Below are 19,845 nucleotides of genomic sequence, written 5' to 3'. Positions count from 1 at the left end.
AATGAGAAGAGATGGTTATTATGACCAGAGCACTTTCTCAAGAACCATCCAGTTTTCTTGCAGCAAAGTTCAGCTGCTAAAAGCTTCAGATCAATACATTCATTTACATTGTTTGCCTGCAATATATAGGCTAACAAGAGCAAGGGGCACAGCCTTTTCAGTTGCACGAAAAACATTCTGGACTAGTTTCCCACTGCTCCTACATAAAGAATTACAGCTGCAGAAGTTTAGGCAGCATATATATTTAATGCCAGAAAACTGTGGCTTATGCATGCTTTATAAGTGCAATTAACGTAGTTGAAATTGGTCACATAATTAAAAAATGTAAGTGAATTACTCATGCAAAAACACAATGAAGGCACTGGAATATGTTTGCATTTCAAGCTCTGCACTCATATGTACAGTATGTTTTCAGTAGCCTTGGTTAAAACTTCCCCAGTAAATTAAAAAGAGGAAATTTGTTTTTAGGAATTTCATGCACAGCCCAACTCGCTAATCTGTTTTTGCAAAACAAAACTGAATTACCATTTTTTACAGAAAGTTTTGTGCAGGTATAAAACAATGAGAAAGATAATAGGGAAAAAAACCTTCCTCTGAGTGCATCACACACATGTACACATAGAAGTCTGTACTATATATTAAGAATTTCGGTGACTTCATTGCACCATATTCAGTAGTTTAAAAACCCATACTGCAAGGGTAACCAAAAAATACATGAAATATTGCATGGCTTTCTGTGAAATTTGGGTTATATCATATTGACAGTCCTCCAACAACTCTGCATGGCTATATTATTGAGAGGAACTTAAGGATTATACCGCAAAAAAAAGTAAAATTATGCAGTACATTCTCTTTCAGTATGGCAAATGTGGCACCCACATATTTTTTGGGTGAATGCTGCTGCCCCAGAATTGCATCAATCCACTAGCAGTGGCAGCTGGCACAGATCAGGGGTGGCCTGGCGGGGGTGAAGAAAGAAGAAAAAAAACTTACCTCCTCGCTGTGTCTTGTCTCTTCTCTGTCGTCTCTTAACATCATCCCTCTGCTGGGCTGGAACAGGAAGCACCCAGGCTCCCCTGACCAATCACAATCCTGCAATGCATCATTGTGATTGGTCTGAGCGCCGTGGTTCAGCACCCAGCCAGGGAATGGGAGCCTGGGCATGTTCTCCACCCAGGCTGTCATGCAGCCTTAGTGGAGAAAATGCAAAGTGTTCATGACTGTTTGGCAGGCCCGAGAGGGACGGCCAAAACAGTCATTGCGCACACAGAGTGCTCACCACTCCTCCCCCAGCTTTGAGAGAAGAGCAGCCTACTCCTCCCCACAAAGACTCTGCAGCAGTAACAAATACAATGATATTAACAAATTATTCTTTTTTTCCTTTATTTACACTGCTGAAAGCACTGGGGCCATGCTTCTTTGCCTTAGGGAGGAGCCGTCACTGTCCACTGTTCTCAACATAGTCTACTGTTTAATTTAGGTAAACCTAAACATTTAATTCAAACCAGTGCCCTTTTTCAGCTTCCCTTTAAATAACTTTTTTGAGCCTCTTAATGTATTGCCACACAGGGGCTCTGGTGGCATTTACAAATCATTCACCGTTCTGCCTTAAAATGTATGTCACTCCTTGAGGACAATACTGGACCATCTAGAACTGTTACTAGTTAAGTGTACGTGTACATTATATATCTCCGGGGCTGGCTAATTACTGTGTCGTGGGGAGCCCATCCCCGGAACTCAGCAGGAAGCATTTCTAAATATCCCACCGGGTGGGAGCTAAAATGCCTTTCCTGCCCGAAACACACATTTACCTATACCCAAGAAGAGTGAGCAAAAAAACAGATGCTCCTGCTGGCATGCAGGGAGCTGCCAGGGGTCGGGGGCCTAGGGGCTCCCCAGAGCAGTTTGACGTTCACCCCGGATGGACATAGGCGCACACACCTAAAAGAAAGATAGATCTCAGGGGATGGGGTACCGGGAGCATAGCGAGACTCAGGAGGGATGGGCATGCCCCCTCTCCATAACATATATGTTTTGGTCCCAGTGGATGACGTCCCCAGAGCCACTATTGGCACTGGAAGGAGGGCTGTGAGCCTTTCCCTTACAAATAAAAAAAGGCACAGGACCCAAATTGTCTTGGGAAACGGGGGCAACGCGAACGGGTAGAATGCGGGGTCTGGCCGAAGGCAGTGTGGTGGTTGGCTGCCAGCGAGAGGATGGTTACAGGGTCTGGCGTGCTGCCAGCCCCACACAGCTGAAGTCCACATGTGTCTTAGAGTTGGCTGCCTGTGGGCATGAGTTATAGTTACTTAAGATACTTTAACTGGTCAATTTCAGTGTTTTTTTTAAAGTTTAAAACGATACACTGGCAATGAAATGGTCACCCAACTAGAATGTTACTTTAACCTTTGTTTTGTTCATATATATATACACACACACACACACACACACACACACACACACACACACACACACACCAATCAGACTCCTTCCCGATGAGTAGAGAGTGCAGAATTCCAGCTCGGGCACAGACACCAGATTGAGTGAAAAAAGTAGATTTATTTGACAGACATGGTCCACATGACACTTTTCGTCCGCCGACCTGCGGTGTGTGTATGTATATATATATATATATATATATATATGTCCCACTTTCAGGCTCCCGGGCGCTCTATGGCGGTGCGTCAAAGGTACGGCAGAGCCCAGCCGTGAATCGATTGCACTTCCTTTTACCCGTAGGGCATTCCATGTGCACTCCCCGAGAAAAATAGCGTTGTCCAAACCAATTAGTGTACTTCAGTTCTTTTAATAAAGCCAAGCCAGCAGCACAACTCAACTAGTTTCGGGCTCTACGGAAGACCTTGTTCACGAGACTGCTTGAAACCACAATGTTTTTTACAAGTGAATACATAAAGTAAAAAAAATGAGTGCAAACAGTGACATCACTTCCTGTTCCTGATAGCTAAGCATTTTGGGACATGTAGTGCAAACATTAATACAAAGCCAAAAGTGAATTTAGGCATTCATAGCTACTATCCTAATGTCTTAGTGCAACTATATAGAGTTAATATTCGGAGACGTCATGATTTGTAATTATTCCAATATGTAACCCGCGGTTGCTGCCGCATATCGTTACCTTGCTCCAAGGAAGCCCTTTAGTGGACATAGGTAATGCCTAATGCTTGCTCCGATTCTCATTCATACAATATACCACGTTGATCGCCCCACATCTGTTTGAACCCTCCAGTGGGTCTGATTTACAGCTAATGACTGTTATCATTAATACCCTCCAGTGGGTATGTCTCATGGATAATAACAATAATGTCAAGCCCGCTAGTGGGAGATAACACTATTTGTGTATATATCACCAATTCAATCACACAACAGTATATCCTAAATCATTACTCAATTATTTGTTGCTCCACTATTCTTTCTTATACGGAAGGTGTTGACCTTATCAGTGATAAATTACAACAACCCTTACAGTTAATTCTCTATGTTATCCCACCCACCTTCTATCTCCGTTTGTGTCAGGTATGCATCATTATGTATTAAAAACCCAAAAGGAGTGAAAAAGAAAGAATGAAAAAATGAATAAAACATAATACGGAGGTCAATGTCTTTCGCCCTTGATTTTAGAGTGAGTCATTTTTAAGGGCATCAGCACACTCTGTATTCATCTGTTACAGGTGGTAATGTAACTCTTCGTCCTGGTTTAATCCATGCGGTGTTAGGGTTCAGAAGTTCAGGATATGTTTTGATTTTTTCACGGTCTCCCCCTCTCGGATGTACTCCAACAGTTTGGACATCGCTATATTTCTCTGGGAGTGCACATGGAATGCTCTACGGGGGAAAGGAAGTGCAAATATATATACACACATATTTGCATTCACCGAAAAGACCAAAGGTTACAGGGGAGTTATAGTTAGGATTGTCCAAAGATATATATACCTATCTATCTTAGGGAAGCCCTACATAAAACACCGAGGTGTATAAAGGAAGTGCAGGCATCTCCCATGCTGTGCATTTGGAGATGAGAGCTAAAGAGTCTAATGGGGATGAGCAAGATTATACAAGAGGTCATGTGTAGTTACAATAAACATGTTGGCATGTGCAATCTTGATAAGTTAGCATCTGTTGCAAAACAACCTGAAACGCACTCTAAGTTGAAGTAATAGGATGCAAAACCCAAGTACATTTTTTGGAAGGCTGGGTAATTTATCATGATTTTAAGACCACAATAAGGAGGCCAAGAGTTGTGCTTGGGAAAATTACATATGGGTTTGTGGGTTCACTGAATGTTACTGAGGTCAGCACCAAAGCCATAAGCATTTTGGACATTGAGTACCGTACTGTCCTTTTCATGGGCATCCTACTAAGCTTGGAGAGGTTACAAAAGACCAAGAGCAGATGGGGTGTTCTTGAAGAGCATTTAACAGGGCACCTTGCAGGTTTTGATTAGATACTGTGCTCCCAACATTCTTATCACACAGTTAAGAGCGTGGAACTCCTTTAAATGCTCACCCAGAAAAAAATGTACTTGAGGTAAGGGATGCAAATGTTTATATTATTCGATGGACAGGTTGGCCTGAACTCATGCAGTGAAATCTCATTGGCTGCCAATTTACATCACTTCAATATGGATGTGTAAAATCCTTTAATATTAAGGTGAGTGCTCTAAGGAAATCCAGTTAGCTTGGCGTACATAGACAGTGGTTTCAATATAGAAAAATTGCACATGCTTGCAAAATTAAAAAATTAGAGGTTACTTAAAACTCTCCCTGATTACAGAATCAGTCTAAACTCATTATGGACAACAAACTAGGGGCCCAATTATCAAAGAAAGGCACAGAAGCACTCACACAGATGTACATGTCCTTGCATTTTGTGCAGACGTGTGGCTTTCAAGAATTCAAGAGTTTACAGCAGTTGGTCTGGAAACCGTACCTAGCAAATTTGTTTACTTCATTTGCTTGCTCATGCAAAAATAAGTTGTGTGGTAGAAAATTCACTTTCACTAAACCCAGTTTTCCTCCATCATGGAAAAGGGTTTGCGTTGCCATAGTCAATTTATGGGTGCGCACAGACTAGAAGGGTATTTCAACCCTTTAACTACTTTTTGCTGCCTACGCACAGTCCATGAGAGGCTTATATCTGAGCTATGGTATAACTGGAAAGCACCCCATTATAAGTGAAATTGGGGCCAGGGTAGATTAGCGCAACTTTTTCAGAATGAAGGTACTTTGTTTTTGTTTTTTTAATTTTTTTTCATTTTCAGAACCAGTAAAGACAGCAGTCAAAAATACAGAGTAAGGCATCAAAATAGTAACACAGAGTACGATCACAGCTTCAGAGAAAATATAGTCAAAAATTGCAGAAAACTCACATGTCAAAGTTATAATGTACGTACAATTGAAGCATATATCAGTAAGAGATAAGGTCGAGACGAAGGAAGAATAGAAAGAGAGCAGAAGAAAAGTAGAGATATAGAGAGAGAGACATATTGACGATTTCATCATAGCTTTACGGTATAAGTGACCTCACCGGTCTTCCATGTGGTTATAGGCATCCAGATCGCATTACCACGTTTAGCAGCCTTGATCCCTCTTGTAGCATAAATGGCATTCTCGAGATTGAAAACAGCAAGAAGGCGGGCTAGCCACATTTGAAAACTTGGTGGGTCAGTGTCTTTCCACCATGCTGCTAATAGGACTTAAGACGGAGGTTCCGATAAATAACATTGCTTCCTCCTCCGTATTTAGGTTGAGTGTACTGTCATATCCAAGCATATAGAGAGTGGGGGAGTCAGCAAGCTTGTGCCCAAACACCTCTTCCCGGAAATCAGACATCATTTTTTTAATTAGGGTTAGCTCGCTGCATTCGCTAAACATATGTATTAATGTTGCGGAGCCGGATAGGCATCTGGGGCAGTGATCATTCTCCCTTTTGCCCCAAGCATACAATTTTGCGGGAGTAAAATATAAGTTAAATATGGTTTTGTAAGTCTGGGCTTTTAAGCTAGCTGACATAAGAAGACGAGATGTTAATTGTAGGCTCATATCAATGTTTATATTTGGATTGCCCAATTTATCTGCCCAGGTTACTTCCGTTTGCTCTACATCATCTTGGAGTTTTTCCAACAATAGTCCATAGATTAAGCCAATTCTAGTCATCTTTCTAGCAATGGTTTCAATAATTTCAATTCTGCCCGTGCTAACACTGGGAGCTTTTAGCTTGAGTATAGTACGTACCTGAATACATTTAAGATAGTCCCCATTAGATAGATAAATTTTGCCTGTAAATCTGAAAAGGTGGTATCCTGATTTTTCAACAGGAAGTCCCCTACGGTGTTAATTCCTAAAGATTCCCATTTTTTTAAATGACGTCAGTCCCTAGGCCGGGATGAAGATTAGAATCCAAAGGGGGGTGTATCTATTTATTTTTAAAATTTGCATATACTTAGTCGTTCTAAACCACATTCTCCAGGCATTGGAAATTATTTTAAATTTACTCTTTTTACAGTAACTTGCCTCAAAAAAAGACCTTTAGCTTTCGGCCCAAGCGACAGCTCGTTGATAGACGGAATCATTGTAGCCTCAGTTTCATCCACAGAGGGGATGGAGTATAAAAGCGGGGCCATTTGTTGTAGGACCGAGGCCCAGAAGTAAAATAGCATATTTGGGATTGCTAAATTTCAAGGACCTCCTGATTTTGCCATGTTGCCACATAAACTTGGACATAAGTGATTCTAGTGTTTTTAGAATGTTGTCCTCGAAAATCAAAGGGATAGCTCGAAAAAGATAGAACACCCTAGGGAGGCTATTCATCTTTAGAAAGTTTCCCCTGCCGATAATAGAAAGATGTATGCTGTTTACTCGATCAAGGTCTTTCCTTATGTGATTCAGTAATGGCTCATAATTAAGCTTGGGGATTAGCTTAATATCTGGGCTAATATTGATACCTAGATATGTAGCTTTATCAGCTTTTCTGCAATCGGTACACACGATGTTATCCGTACAAAGCATAATTGTCTTTCCTTTATTTAGGGAGTACCCATAGTAAAATCCATACGTATGTGCTAGATTCTCTATTTCCGACATTGCTTCTGTGGGATCGGGTGTTAGTACCTCAATGTCGTCGGCGTAAGCCAGTACCTTGGTTTCAAATTGGCCAGTTACCACGGGTTTCATTTTTTGATCTTCAAGGAGCTTCAAGACTAGGGGGTTTATATATAGGGCAAATAATATTGGAGAACAGGGGCACCCTTGCCTTTTACCTCTAGATACATTAATCGCACCGGATTCAGAGCCCATTATCTGTAATTTGGCTTTGGGATCACAATACATTGCCATTATGGAGTTCACAAATTTGGGGCCAAAATTGTTGCGTGTCAGAACAGCCCAGAGGAAGTTCCAAGATACACGATCAAATGCCTTTTCGGCCTCCAGAAGGATTTTCGACATCTGGCTCCCCGTTGTGGACATTATATCAAATAAAGCGATGGCCCTTCGGGTGTGGTTGGTAGTGCCTTTACCCAGGATAAATCCATGGTGCCATGGAGAGACCAGATGTTCGACAACCCTCCCAAGCCGGATGGCCATAACTTTCAGGTATAATTTGGAGTCAGAATTAATTAAGGAAATCAGGCGATAAGATGACAATTGGTCTGGAGGTTTCCCGTTTTTTGGAAAGACAATTATGGTTGTCTCCTTCCAAGATTCTGGAGGAATACCACTCCATTGAACCCCCAGGAATAAGTCCTGAATAAGTGGACCTAAATAATGGCTCAGGATTTTGTACAACTCAAGAGGTATTTTGTCCGGGCCTGCGGCTTTCAAAGAGGCAAGTGAGGACAGGGCAAGCTGTACTTCAGCAAGGGTAATTTCCTTCTCAAGGTCTTCTCGGGTAATATCGTCAATGAGCCTACTTGCCTCAGGGTTATCGAGAAGATTACTCAGAAAGGTATCGGATTCAGCCCTGCTTGCTGTACTATCATCTTGGTATAAGTTCTGATAATATTGCTGAAATGCGTTAATTATATCTGACGTTTGCGTGTGTGTCTGCCCTCCTACCTGTATAGATGTAATAGCATTAAATACGTTTTTCTGGCGGGTACGGAGCGAAAGTTGCTTACCAACCCTTTCGCCATTTTCATATACATCTTTCTGATGTACTTTAAAAGTCTCAGCAGCTTTTTGACTCGGACCCGAGTTAAGCTTGGTTTTTAACACCAACAGCTGATACATAGCATGTTTCCCATCATTTCCTTGTGCTATTTGTAGGACATGCTCTTCCTCTGCCCTAGCCAACTCCTTGAACCTTTAGGCTATACTCCCTATTATTTTGCTTCCGGACCCTTGCTTGGTAACTCATTGTTTCGCCTCGGAGCGCGGCTTTAAAACAATCCCACACCACACATCTTGAGGAGCTGTACCGGTTAGTATCGAACAATTCTTGGGCCCAGCTGGTAATGTGATTAATGTATTCTTTATTGGCCAGGAGTTTTCAATCAAATGTCCAAACCCGGTGTTCTCTCGTTGTGATGTTGATTGCCAGAGGTAATGCATTGTGGTCTGAGATAATTTTAGGATGTTTGGTGATTGTGGCTTGCGTAGACAGATCAGTTGTTACAAATATATAGTCTATTCTAACATGCTTGCTATGAGGGTAAGAGAAGTAAGTATAGCCAGGGTCAGGGTAGTTCTTAGCGTACCATATATCAACTTGGCCCAAGCTGTCGACAAGCCTGCTAACAGCCTTAAAGACTCGTGGTTTGCGGCCCGTATATTTTAAACGTATATGTTTATTAACCAAGCGAGATGTTTAGATCTCCACATACAATGAGTGGCCCCTGCCAGGCTGCAAGTTCAAGTTCGAATATCTCAAAGATAGCAGGATCGTCTTGGTTGGACCCGTAGATTGAGCAAATAGTAATACCAAGGGCCAGTTTGATAATAACCCATCTGCCCTGTGGGTCAGCCAATTTACGTGTCGCTAGGCCAAGAGAAGCTTTAGCAAGTATGGCTACCCCCCGAATGTTAGAAGTTTGTGAGGTACATGCTAGTATATTATATCCCCTAATTCCTAACAGCTCCCTCTTATCCCAGGGCAGGTGGGTCTCTTGGAGACATATAATATTTACGGGGTTCCTATTTATTATTTCACTCAGGCGCTGTCGTTTATCTCTAGACAAAAGACCTAAAACATTACAGGTTTGAATGGTCAACCTCCCCATAAGAGTGTTTTAGATGATTCCATGTGTATCTGCTGCTTAGACGTATGATGATCTTCATAACATACTTGTTCTACCTTGGTTGAGGTACTTTCTCGTGCTAGTACTAATAAAAAAAAAAGGGACTCCTATCTTGCATCTGGTTCTGTTTTTTCATTTTTAAATGCACCCCCCACCCCTGCCTCCCCACAGCAACCCCACTCCCACCCCCCACCCCCTGCCCCCACAAAAAAAGGCATTCAGACTCCATGAGAGTCTGGATGATGGTGATGCAGCACTGCACTCGAGCATTACAATAAAGCATATACAAAGTTTAGCCCCAGAAGGTTGCCGGTTCATACTTATTGCGTAGGACATTCCAGGTGTCCAGGCAATATTAAAAAGTACTAGAATACGTAAGTGTAGAACACCCCCCTCGACCCCCAGCGTCCTAGTGATTTGCGTGAAAAACATAAAACATATAAAACACTCCCCCACCTCCCACCCCAAACACAAGAGATTAAACATGTGCATCTCATTCTAGCCCTAAATGTTAAAGCTAGTGCCTGAAGTGACAATTATTATTTAGTGTGAGCATAATATGTATAATGCCAGTTCCTGTTTAAGTCTCTGACATGAAGAATTTTGTTTGCCCTCCATGAACAACCTTGAGCCGTGCTGGATTGTTCAGATAGGCCTGAGCTTTTTTATCTTGGAACGGCTTGATTAACATGCGGAGCCGCCACCGCCTTTCGACTGTGGCATGACAGAAGTCGGGACATGTAAAATAGGATATATCTTTACTGGTGCGCTTAGATTCTGGCCTCGCTTTCTCAAATACTGCCTGCCTAAGTAAAAAATTGTCAAAGTAGACCAAGATTGAATGAGGGTAGGTCCCGGGTTTTGCTGGCACTTTAAAGGGCATACGGTACGCTCGCTGAATCTCATTATCCCAGCCCCAATTTGTTAGCTCAGGCAGGGAGTCTCTGAATAGATTAGACACAAAAGCACAGACGTCCTCGCCTTCTGCCTTCTCAGGAACGCCTAGTATGCCAAGGTTGTTCCTTCTTTGACGATTTTCTCATGCAGCTCAAATTTTTCATGATTCAAAGCAACTTAATTTTCATTGGAGAGCACCCTGGCTTCAGTTTCGGTGATACTATCTCCAAAAGAGCTACAAGTCTTGGTAAGCTTGCGAACAACCCCTTGCACTTTGCGTTGGGCTGCTTGGGCCCTCCGTCCGTTTTGTGCGGTTTCCTCCCGGTGGGCCGCTATGGCTTGTAGAACAGTGTCTAATGTTGTAGGGGAGGGCTCACTAAACGAGGGGTGCGTGATGTGCTGGGTGTTCTTTGTGCTACATGTGGGGAGTGTAAGCTGGTCGGTGAGGGAATAATCCCAAGCAAGATCGCCACCACCTTGCTGTTTCTTTTTCCGCATTTGTGTGGGCTTCGATTTAATGGTGCTAACCTCTGCCCTCTTTCCGTTACTGTTACTGCTTTCATCGGTCAAATAGGACATGGATTCAGTTTTAGATTCATCTGACCAATCCCCTCAGCCCCAGATTCATCAGAAAACGAAAAAAAGTCACTTGCTTCTTTATCCAAATCATGGTTAAGATTGTTATCCCCTTTGAGGGTTCACTTTTCTCATGTGATATCAGGGGGTCGCTAGAAGTTAACGCTGTGTCTTGTATTTCAGGTATGCTTTTGGTCGACCCTCCATTCAAGGATAAGTTGGCAAAATTAGAAACATTTGCCTCAGCGAGTTGATCGATAACAATAGCCACATCCCCGATGCCTGGACGTGAGTCCGGAGAAGGGCTAGCATTCAAGCATCCTGACTGTACAATTGCCCCCACAGTACTTACGGTTTGAGCGGATGTTTGTGGCTGCTCAGTGCTGGAAACAGAGTCTTTTTTGCGCTTTCCTTCAGTCATTTGAGAGCCAGCTGCCTGAGAATCATTATCGCCGTCTTGCTGTTCATTCTTGTTGGTGGCCGTGACAGGTTCTGATGGATCACTCGTAGATGCTGCCTGCCGCTTCTTCTCACGCTCCAGAAGTGCTCCGTGATTTTTTCGGAGCAGGCCGATCACAGTAGTCCGTGGAGCAGCAGTAGGTCCTGCGGCATCTTTCTTCGTGAGTTTCCTTCGCGCTGCCAGCGCATCATGTCTTGGTGAGATACCTTCCCCGACCTCGGACAGGGTCATCTCATTCTTTCTCCTTGCGGCGGGTGTCAGCGCATTTCTGAATCCTCTTCCGCTCTGTGCCTGGCGCTCGGTATTCTCTCGGAGCGCCCTGGCTGCCCTGACTTGTGCTACCGCTGACGTCAAGGCTGCAGCAGAATCAAGAGTCTTCAAGTGAAGAACAAGGGGCACATTAGGTTTGGCTGACCATAGAAGGTGAGCAGGTGATGACTTGGTCAAAGGAGGCAACAATTTCCCCCACTAGCTTTTCTCTGGGGAAGACTTCAAAAGCCATAAGAGATATGTGTCCGCAAACAAACTTTCACCAATATCCCGATAAGCCACGTTTCAAATATCAAAGGGAAAATTTGGCTTTTAGCTCGGTTAGCATCTGCGTTTGATATGGCGTGCATGGTTTCCTTTTTAATGTATACATACTTATTTGTATTTTAATTTCAATCACACATTTCAAAACATCAATGTGAATTTGTATAGGACCTCAAATGTTTTTGACAATTTACAAATTTAAAGATGGTATGTATGACCATTGTGTGCATTAGTTCAGCTCAGCTGAGCAGGTACATACTCAAGAGTTGTAGCTTTTATTCAATTCACAGCTTCACCCCAAAACACCCTTTGGTCACCGTCAAGCCTCAAATTTCACCTTTTGCAATTCCCTTTGGCCTAGAGCCTGCGAAGTTAGCATCCTGCTTATATAGTACATCATGGTTTATAGCTGGAGAAGTCAGAACGTTTGGCAGCTTTATCAAGTAGGGGTAATTGGTTTAAGTTCTATTCGTTTTTAAAATCGAAATCTTCCATGAATTCACTCATTCTCATTTTCACATGGAAATGCTTTTCCGGGACAAATGTAGCCCAGAGCCAGTAAACGCTACTCGGTCTGCAACGGACAGTCTCTACTCCCCACTTGGATAACAGTTACACTCTGGCCTGAAGAGGGTATCATTGATCAAAGTAACTAACTTTTTATATGTAGTCTGCATCATCAAAATGGACCGAATCAACTTTAGGTACACACGTAAAGGAGTCATCATTGAGATGCATCACCGACCTTAAAATCTCCAAGCAAAACTCCAGTCAAAGAGAAAAGACCCTGTCTCATCACCAAACATTAAGGAAGCCTTTGGGGTGTGGCAGCAATATTATAGGAATTTAACCCCGATCAATGTACCAAAATTGAAGACTTTGATACTTTCACATATTTGGCTGCATACCTGCTCTGTGAGTATATCTAATAACTGGACCTTAAACACGTGTAGTCCCTCTTTGCCAAGATGTTGAAACGCAACCTGTAACTTAAGCCCCTCCATCTAGGCTACATTAACTTGGGTCACATGGCTCGTAAGGTTATTTATCATCAGTCCCTCCCTTCTCCTCTAACTAAACTAATAAAATATGGAAATTCCCTTTCCTAGTCATTCTTGGAATCTAACAGATTGGCAGCATGCATCGAGAAAAGAGGTCTCCATAGCTTTCTCAGTAGAGAGGGAAGGAAGACAAAAATTTGCGTTGCTTTTAATTTGCAGGAATTGCCCAAAAATTGCTAAAACCACAAAGCATCCAGGCACTTTTTCATAACTGCTAGTTTAGACGATCAATGCGGATCCACTACCCTATCCTGAGTGTCATTCTCATTGCAATGTGAATGATTTGTAAGTGAGATGCAGCTTACAACAGTGATATACTTACTATTTTGTTGAGTCGGAGAGCTGATATTCCCGTCGCCTGTCGTAACACTCTTGGATCCCAGGATCATTCCATAAATACTTAATTGCATCTACATAAGGATTCGCAAACGCACACACCTTTTCAATATCAACCTCTCGGACCAATTGTGCGTGGCCCTGTTGGAAAGAAAGAGAAGACAACACTTTACTTCTTGTTTTTTTACCTGCTTTTCATAAAGAATTACCTAAAGACAATTGTGACAGGGTAACAGCTCTTCCCACACACAAAGGATTGGCATCTTTTCCAGATCTTCATAAACACACACATTTTTGGATAAATACAGATCGTCTGCTACTGCCTCCAAACTGTTAAAATACTTTCACTTATTGGGCAATTTTGGGGGTATTATATACTATCCTGGGCACGTGATTTGTATGAAATATATTTATTTGTTTCATTTGTTTGATGCAGTGGCAAGCATGGCCATTCTGGGAACCTTTTATCTAAAGAATAAAGTAAAAGAATTCTAGGGTTGATAAACATAAGGTAAGATATTCAGCTGCCACTGGGCAGTTTTATCATAATTAACAAGTGAGCAGTGTGTGTTCACTGCAGAAAGGTGTTCTATATATTGATAAAGCGATGCCTGAACTTTGGATACCAAGAATCCCCAATCGTAGATTGCTGGTCTGTGCATAATGGAGGCACGAGGGCAACCTTTGCAGTGATCTTAGATCCTTGTGGCAGTTGGTACAGAGGATCTAACCTTTATCAAGAGCCTATAAAGTGCCTTTCAGGTTTGCTTTGCAGTCTCTTTATTTTTCATGTTCAGAGCAGCTTCGCTTTGTACTTCTTAAAAGATATTTGTGTGGCAGATTGTTAAGCAGGGATCTGGATGGTCCTAAACTAGGGGTCTGGTGAGCCCCATCTGGTAAGTAAGTAAAAGTTTATTTCGGAAAATTCATTCCATAAAACTTACACACAATAGAACAATGATTTGAATGCAATGTTACAACATTGTTGAGACCAATTGAGATTACTTTAGGACCTAACCTAGCATAACTCTTTAAAAACAATAACATCACAAGATGGTTCTCTTTGAAAAGAAATAGAAAGTGGAGTCAGACATGCACAAAGGAGGAGATCTGTAGAAGCAGCTCATTTTGGTCTGAGCTAGAGTTCAAGACCTTTAGCTTTCCTTATTAATCCGGCAATCAATAAAAACTTGATTGGAGCACAGACAATGTAAATAGCTCAAACCTCATCTGGTGATTATTCAGAAGGAGCTGTAGGACAGTTCAAAACATGAACAGTTACATCTAAATTAAAGGTTATGCCCCAGTTATTTCTTTTTTTATCTGTCATAGTGATTGTTTCAGAGTTGTGGATCAACTAATACAAAGGGAACTTTTCCCTAATCCAGCAGCATTCCTGCTTCAGGTCTCTTGTATTATTAGTCTGGTTTACAGCTTCTCAAGGCAAAGGTAATTCTGGGCATTGTCTGTTCATGCCTGGAATTGCAATGGACAGAGTTTGAGCACTTGTGCTAGAAGACACGTAAATGTTAAAGATTAGGGGCGAGAGTGGGAAATGTGGGCTTACGCTACTTAGCAGTTTTCTTAGATGACTCGGACCCCCATTTAAAATGTGTTGGGTGTGGATAAGAATAAATAAAAGTGTCCCGACTCCCGATAAATTAATTCATTGTCGGCATGCACCAGGTCACCCACAAAGAAGAGCTCATCAGAGGAGGGCCAATGTGGACGATGTGAAGCTGCACCCTAGATGAAACCCAGAAGCACAACAATGAAGTAAACAGGCGTCAAAACAGAGTTGGCCATGATGGAAGAGATGTTCAAAGTACTGGTGGGTTCCCTTTGGGCATGGCATTGACCTGGAGTATCAACAGGTGAAGGAATACCTTGGACATCAGTGGAGGAAGTGGGAATTTAGAGAGAAAATGAAGCATTCTGACTTCAGATTGTGCCTGCAGGATAAAGGAGCAACATCAGGTGAGTTTAAATAAATACAGGAGTGATGTATGGTGGCGATTATGCCGTTGGCAGATGTAGGAAAATAGGTTTTGGCCCATTTAACCCCATACTTTTTGATTACCAAGTTTGGACTTTTACTGGGAGCGAGCCTCACTTAATTGGTTAAAATGCTTTAGGAGTGCTAGCCGCTAGTGTCTGCCTTTTAAAACAAAGTCTGCTTCTCCTCAGCTGGGATAAAAGGCTCTGGATAGGCTGCGCGTGGACGGGTGCTGGCTTCATGAGTTGAACTACCGTCCAGCTCAGCCCGGTAACTACATAAGGGTAGCCTCAGAAGGGTGCTAACCTGGCGAAAAGGCCTTATAATATGGGCGGCAATTCAGAGTTAAGTCTGTAGTGCTTCACTGAAAAGGGTGAATACTTTACTGGATTGTACACAGCAGGCGCAGTCCTCAAAGTACAGCTTCATTGTAGCTAGGCCTTAAGAGAGACTAGCAAGACGCACCAATCCCACTGTAAACACGGATCCTAAGTGCAGATTCACTTTTGTCATATCTGCACTTCTTGTGTCACTTGAGATTTGTCATAGCACTCTGCTGGCCAGCTGAAGGACTAAAGGCTTCCACATATATCAGGACCATTTTCCAGAGATTGGGCCTGTTCCTGGGAAACTAAATGGTGAGAACAGAATATGGATGTGATTATTACTTTTTACACTGCACCAGGGCTCTGAAGGGTCATCCCATGTAGAACAAAGGAGAGAAGGCCAGACTACTGGAGCCGATCATAGGAGGGGCTCCCTTTGGAAGTTTTGGAGGGAAGGAACGAGGCTGCTGTGACAGTAAGGGGTGTCGTTTTTAGGCTTTTACACAGGTCTTTCAACGGACTACTTAAAATGTCCCAAAATACTGTACATGAAGGTTGGGACGATCATGCCAGGACTTTAAAGAGCTACCTACCTTCTGGAACTTTCTACCCCACTTAATTTTGCATCTTATTTTGCTAAGATGTTCCAATAGTGCACAAGTGCCAATCAAAACCACAATCTTCACAAATTAAATAGGAAATACAACGCACCACACAATCACATATAGCGAGCACATACCTTCGAAAATGTAAAATTACAAAACATTTAGTCCAAAAAGATAAAAATCCATCTGAGAGATGGTCTCATGGAAAAAGTGACTTTCTAAGATAACCTTATTTCTTTGGCTTATCTCCCAACAATGTAGAGAATTTCAGACTTATTCTTTGAAGGCTTTTCAGCGGTAGCACTACTCTTTAGCTATGATCTGGAGTCAGAGATGTTAGCAGAGACCTTGATTAGCTTAGGAGGACTCAAACTATCCTGTAATCCAATGATAAACCTATGTCTAGCCATCAGGACCCTCAGTGGGAGATTGATGGATGTATTCATAACTCACAAAATTGTTTCTGGTTGGGATGGGGGGCAAATGTACCTTTCTGTCAATGTCAAATCTATTAAACAGTCCAACATGATTACCCCTGGGATGCACTAAAAACATGATTTGTATAAAAACATTAAAAGCATTACATGGATTTAGCAATTTGCGGATGTATTAATATGCAAGCAACTTGAATTCCTCCTCATTGGAATGCACAGTTCCAAATCAAACCACCTTTTAAAGGCTGGGGGGCCTACTGAGTCACCAGCATACAGAGTGGAATGGATCATTCACCTTATGTTTGCCATCATACGTCAGTGTTAGAATGCACAGGTGCATAGTAAAGGTATGTATCCAGTGTCGTCTTAAAGCATGCTGGGCAGTTGTCCGGGGGCTCCATGTGTATAGAAGCACCATGCAGACCAGAATTTAACACTTTTTCCGTTAAACATTTTTATTCCTGTGTGTGGTTGTGTAGGCAGAGCCCAGTGCACTGCTGTGCCCGGGAGCCTATAATACTGTTAAGACTGCCCCGTAAGTGTGTAAGCACCAGACCCTTAGCATGCATAACCCAATACATTGCCTGATGGCATAGCTTTCTCAAAAACCCCTGGTTCCCCATTACACTTAGAACTACATAATCCAAGTAGGTGTAAGCCTCCATAGCAGCAGCCATCCAAAATACAGATACATTTGTATTGTTGTTGGTCAAATTACTACCAATCGCTCACTAACTACATTAATGTGACAGCCAGCTTTATGAGATACCTTATATGATGGCCATTGTCAAGTCAAAATACACGGTTGATATCCAATTGATTTTCGATTACAAGAATACCATTGACCACAAAAAACTACTTTTAAAAGTAAGAAAAACATATGAATGTCTTGACACAGTCATTGAATTTGGACGGTATGCGAGTATGTTAATCTAAAAATATTTTTTTTTAACCTAAAACAAAAAGAATTGGGACAATGGAGAGAAAACAGCAGTACAGTAGGATTTTTCTGAACACTTATACAGATTCACATTCTGTGTCAGACTGAAAAAAAACACATTTAAGTTGCTGGAACCATTAAAACGGCCTCTACCCCTCCCCTCTCGGCCCTTTGAGTTTATGCTTAACCCAGATCCATCCAATCCCGTCTTGATGGTTCCAGCCTTTTTTGCAATACCCATCCTCAAAATGCCTGCTGCAGCCTGCCGACCTCCACAATTAACCCCAACGTTACTGCCAACTGTTAAAATTCTGCCCCTTCCCTTTTTTGGCACCCTCTTAGAAGACTGCAGGTGTTTTGGAAAAGGTTGAGTGGGTGTTGTGAGAAATCGGGTTGTTGGTTGATTGAATTGTAAGCCCTGGTCAAGCCGCAACCACAACTCTTGCCAAGGTGAGGCACAAACCACCCCTAAATTAACCTCTGCTTAACCCTCTGGTAGCTTGTCACAGAGCAGTCAATCTTAACTTAAGAGGCAAAGTGTCAAGTATTTTTGCAACACTTCAAACACTAACACAGTGCAAACACACCACAAAAGGCGCCCACAACAGTATTTGAAATGTATAGTGATTTTTAATAAATAAAACAAGACCAAAAAGACAAAAGTCCAATCAGTAGATCCGCAGATATGAAAGTTTAAAGATTTCTGTGAAAATAGCACCAAAAAGCATAAAGCGCCAACTGTGGATATCTGGTCCCACCGGATCGGGACTGAGACACCAGTTCAGGCTGACCGCGATGGACTACAGGCCAGCTACAGGGACCCAGTTTGTCCCGCTTAACCAAGTACCTTAAATACTGGTTTGTGGCCTTTGCGAGGATCCACGTTGAAGATGAGTTGTGCAGCTGAAGCAATGCATCAGTTTTGATATGCGGCAAGGCTTTGACGCTGGGACCTGCATCGTTGTCGAGGATTCCATTGATGGGGCTTGCGATACGAAGTCCGGCGTCAAGGATAATGGCGAGCAGCCGGGGCGATGCACTTGTTCCGAAGAGCTGCGAGGCGGAGTCCGACGTTATCATTGAGGTTGTCGTCGATGAGGTATGTGAGGGCCTGCGCCAAGGATGCTTCATTCAGTCGGGGTGATGCACCGGTTTTGAAGAACTGCGACTGGTCCAGCCCAGGTTGCAGTAGCAATTCTGCTCAGGTTTGCACCATGCAACAGATAAGGTGCATCGGTTCCACTGTATCCACAGAGGCTGGCTGCGCACCTTAGGGCCCACTTCTAAGGGCCCAAGACTGGGGTGGCACCACTTGGCAGGGTAGACTCACAGATGGCAACATCCAGGTATACATGCAAGGTTGCTGGAAGTCTGTTGTGTCCCTGAGGCTTTAGATCAGAAGACCAGCCACCTAGCCCTTGGAGTCACTCTGGGTTCTAGATTCAAGAGATTCTGGTGCACTTCTCACCCAGTCAAAATGCAGCAATTCAGCACAGCAGGGCAGCAGTTCCTTCAGTGCAGCGGTCCAGCAGACCTTTTGCAGGACACCAGTCCTTCTTTCTGGCAGAGTACCCACAGGTCCAGAAGTGTACTAAAGAGTTGGTGCCTGAGGTCCAGTATTTATACACAGCTGTGCCTTTGAAATGAGAAGTTTCTAGAGGAAAGCCTTTGGAGTGCAATTGTGCCCTGCTTTCCTTGCCATGGCTCCAGACTAACTATAGGGGGTATGCTGCTCTTTGTGCGGACACAGCCTATTCAGGTGCAAGTGGAGGTGTGCTTAGCTCCTCCCTCCCATTCTGCCAGTTGTGGCCCATCCAGTCACACATAAGCTCCACATTGTGTGTGAGAATACACAAAGCCCAGCTGTCACCCACACCCAGTCATGTGGCCCAGAGACAGGATAAGGGCACCATTCAAGGTGCTTGCACTGACTCTCTGGAATTTTCACACACTTTCCATCAGAAACATCTCTAACCTTCTATCCTTTAGAAGGGCGGTGAAGACCTGGATTTTTCAATGAATAGTAGCTTCCTCTCCCACCCTCTCTTCTGGCAATTAGCGCTGGGACGTCCCTTTGCCGAGACAGCCATGCACTTTACAAATCTCCTAACATAACAAAAGGCAAAGGCAAGACAATTCCAACTTTCTTAAAGTGCCATTGTCAAAATTATAATTTAAAATCTGACTTCACCATAAGTTAGGATTTGAAATTACAATTCCAGAGACACCAACCATAAAGGGGTTATCTGTTCCCATTTGCAAATTACACTTATATAATGTAATAAGGTAACTCCAATGTTATACTCTGGGTGAGGAAGGGCTTGCTGAAGCAAAAAACGATTTTAAGTGTTTTTCACTACCAGGACACGTAAAACTTAAAAGTACATGTCCTACTTTTTAAATACATTGCACCCTGCCCTTTGGGGT

At 42.8% G+C, this 19,845-nt stretch overlaps 1 protein-coding gene across 1 annotated transcript in view; it reads right to left on the bottom strand.

Moving 5' to 3' along the window:
• Positions 1-19,845, bottom strand: part of LOC147727284 (guanine nucleotide-binding protein G(q) subunit alpha) — a 421,615-nt gene that overhangs the window by 99,511 nt on the left and 302,259 nt on the right. The window contains exon 3 of the mRNA XM_086961340.1: positions 13,104-13,258. Within this exon, the coding sequence (XP_086817466.1) occupies positions 13,104-13,258 (155 nt within the window). The remainder of the gene's footprint in view (positions 1-13,103; positions 13,259-19,845) is intronic.

Source organism: Lissotriton vulgaris, chromosome 3_1 (genome assembly GCF_964263255.1).
Source record: "Lissotriton vulgaris chromosome 3_1, aLisVul1.2, whole genome shotgun sequence".
Taxonomy (NCBI): Eukaryota; Metazoa; Chordata; class Amphibia; order Caudata; family Salamandridae; genus Lissotriton; species Lissotriton vulgaris.
Note: the sequence above shows the minus strand (reverse complement) of the source record. Positions and strands in the feature narration are given on the sequence as shown.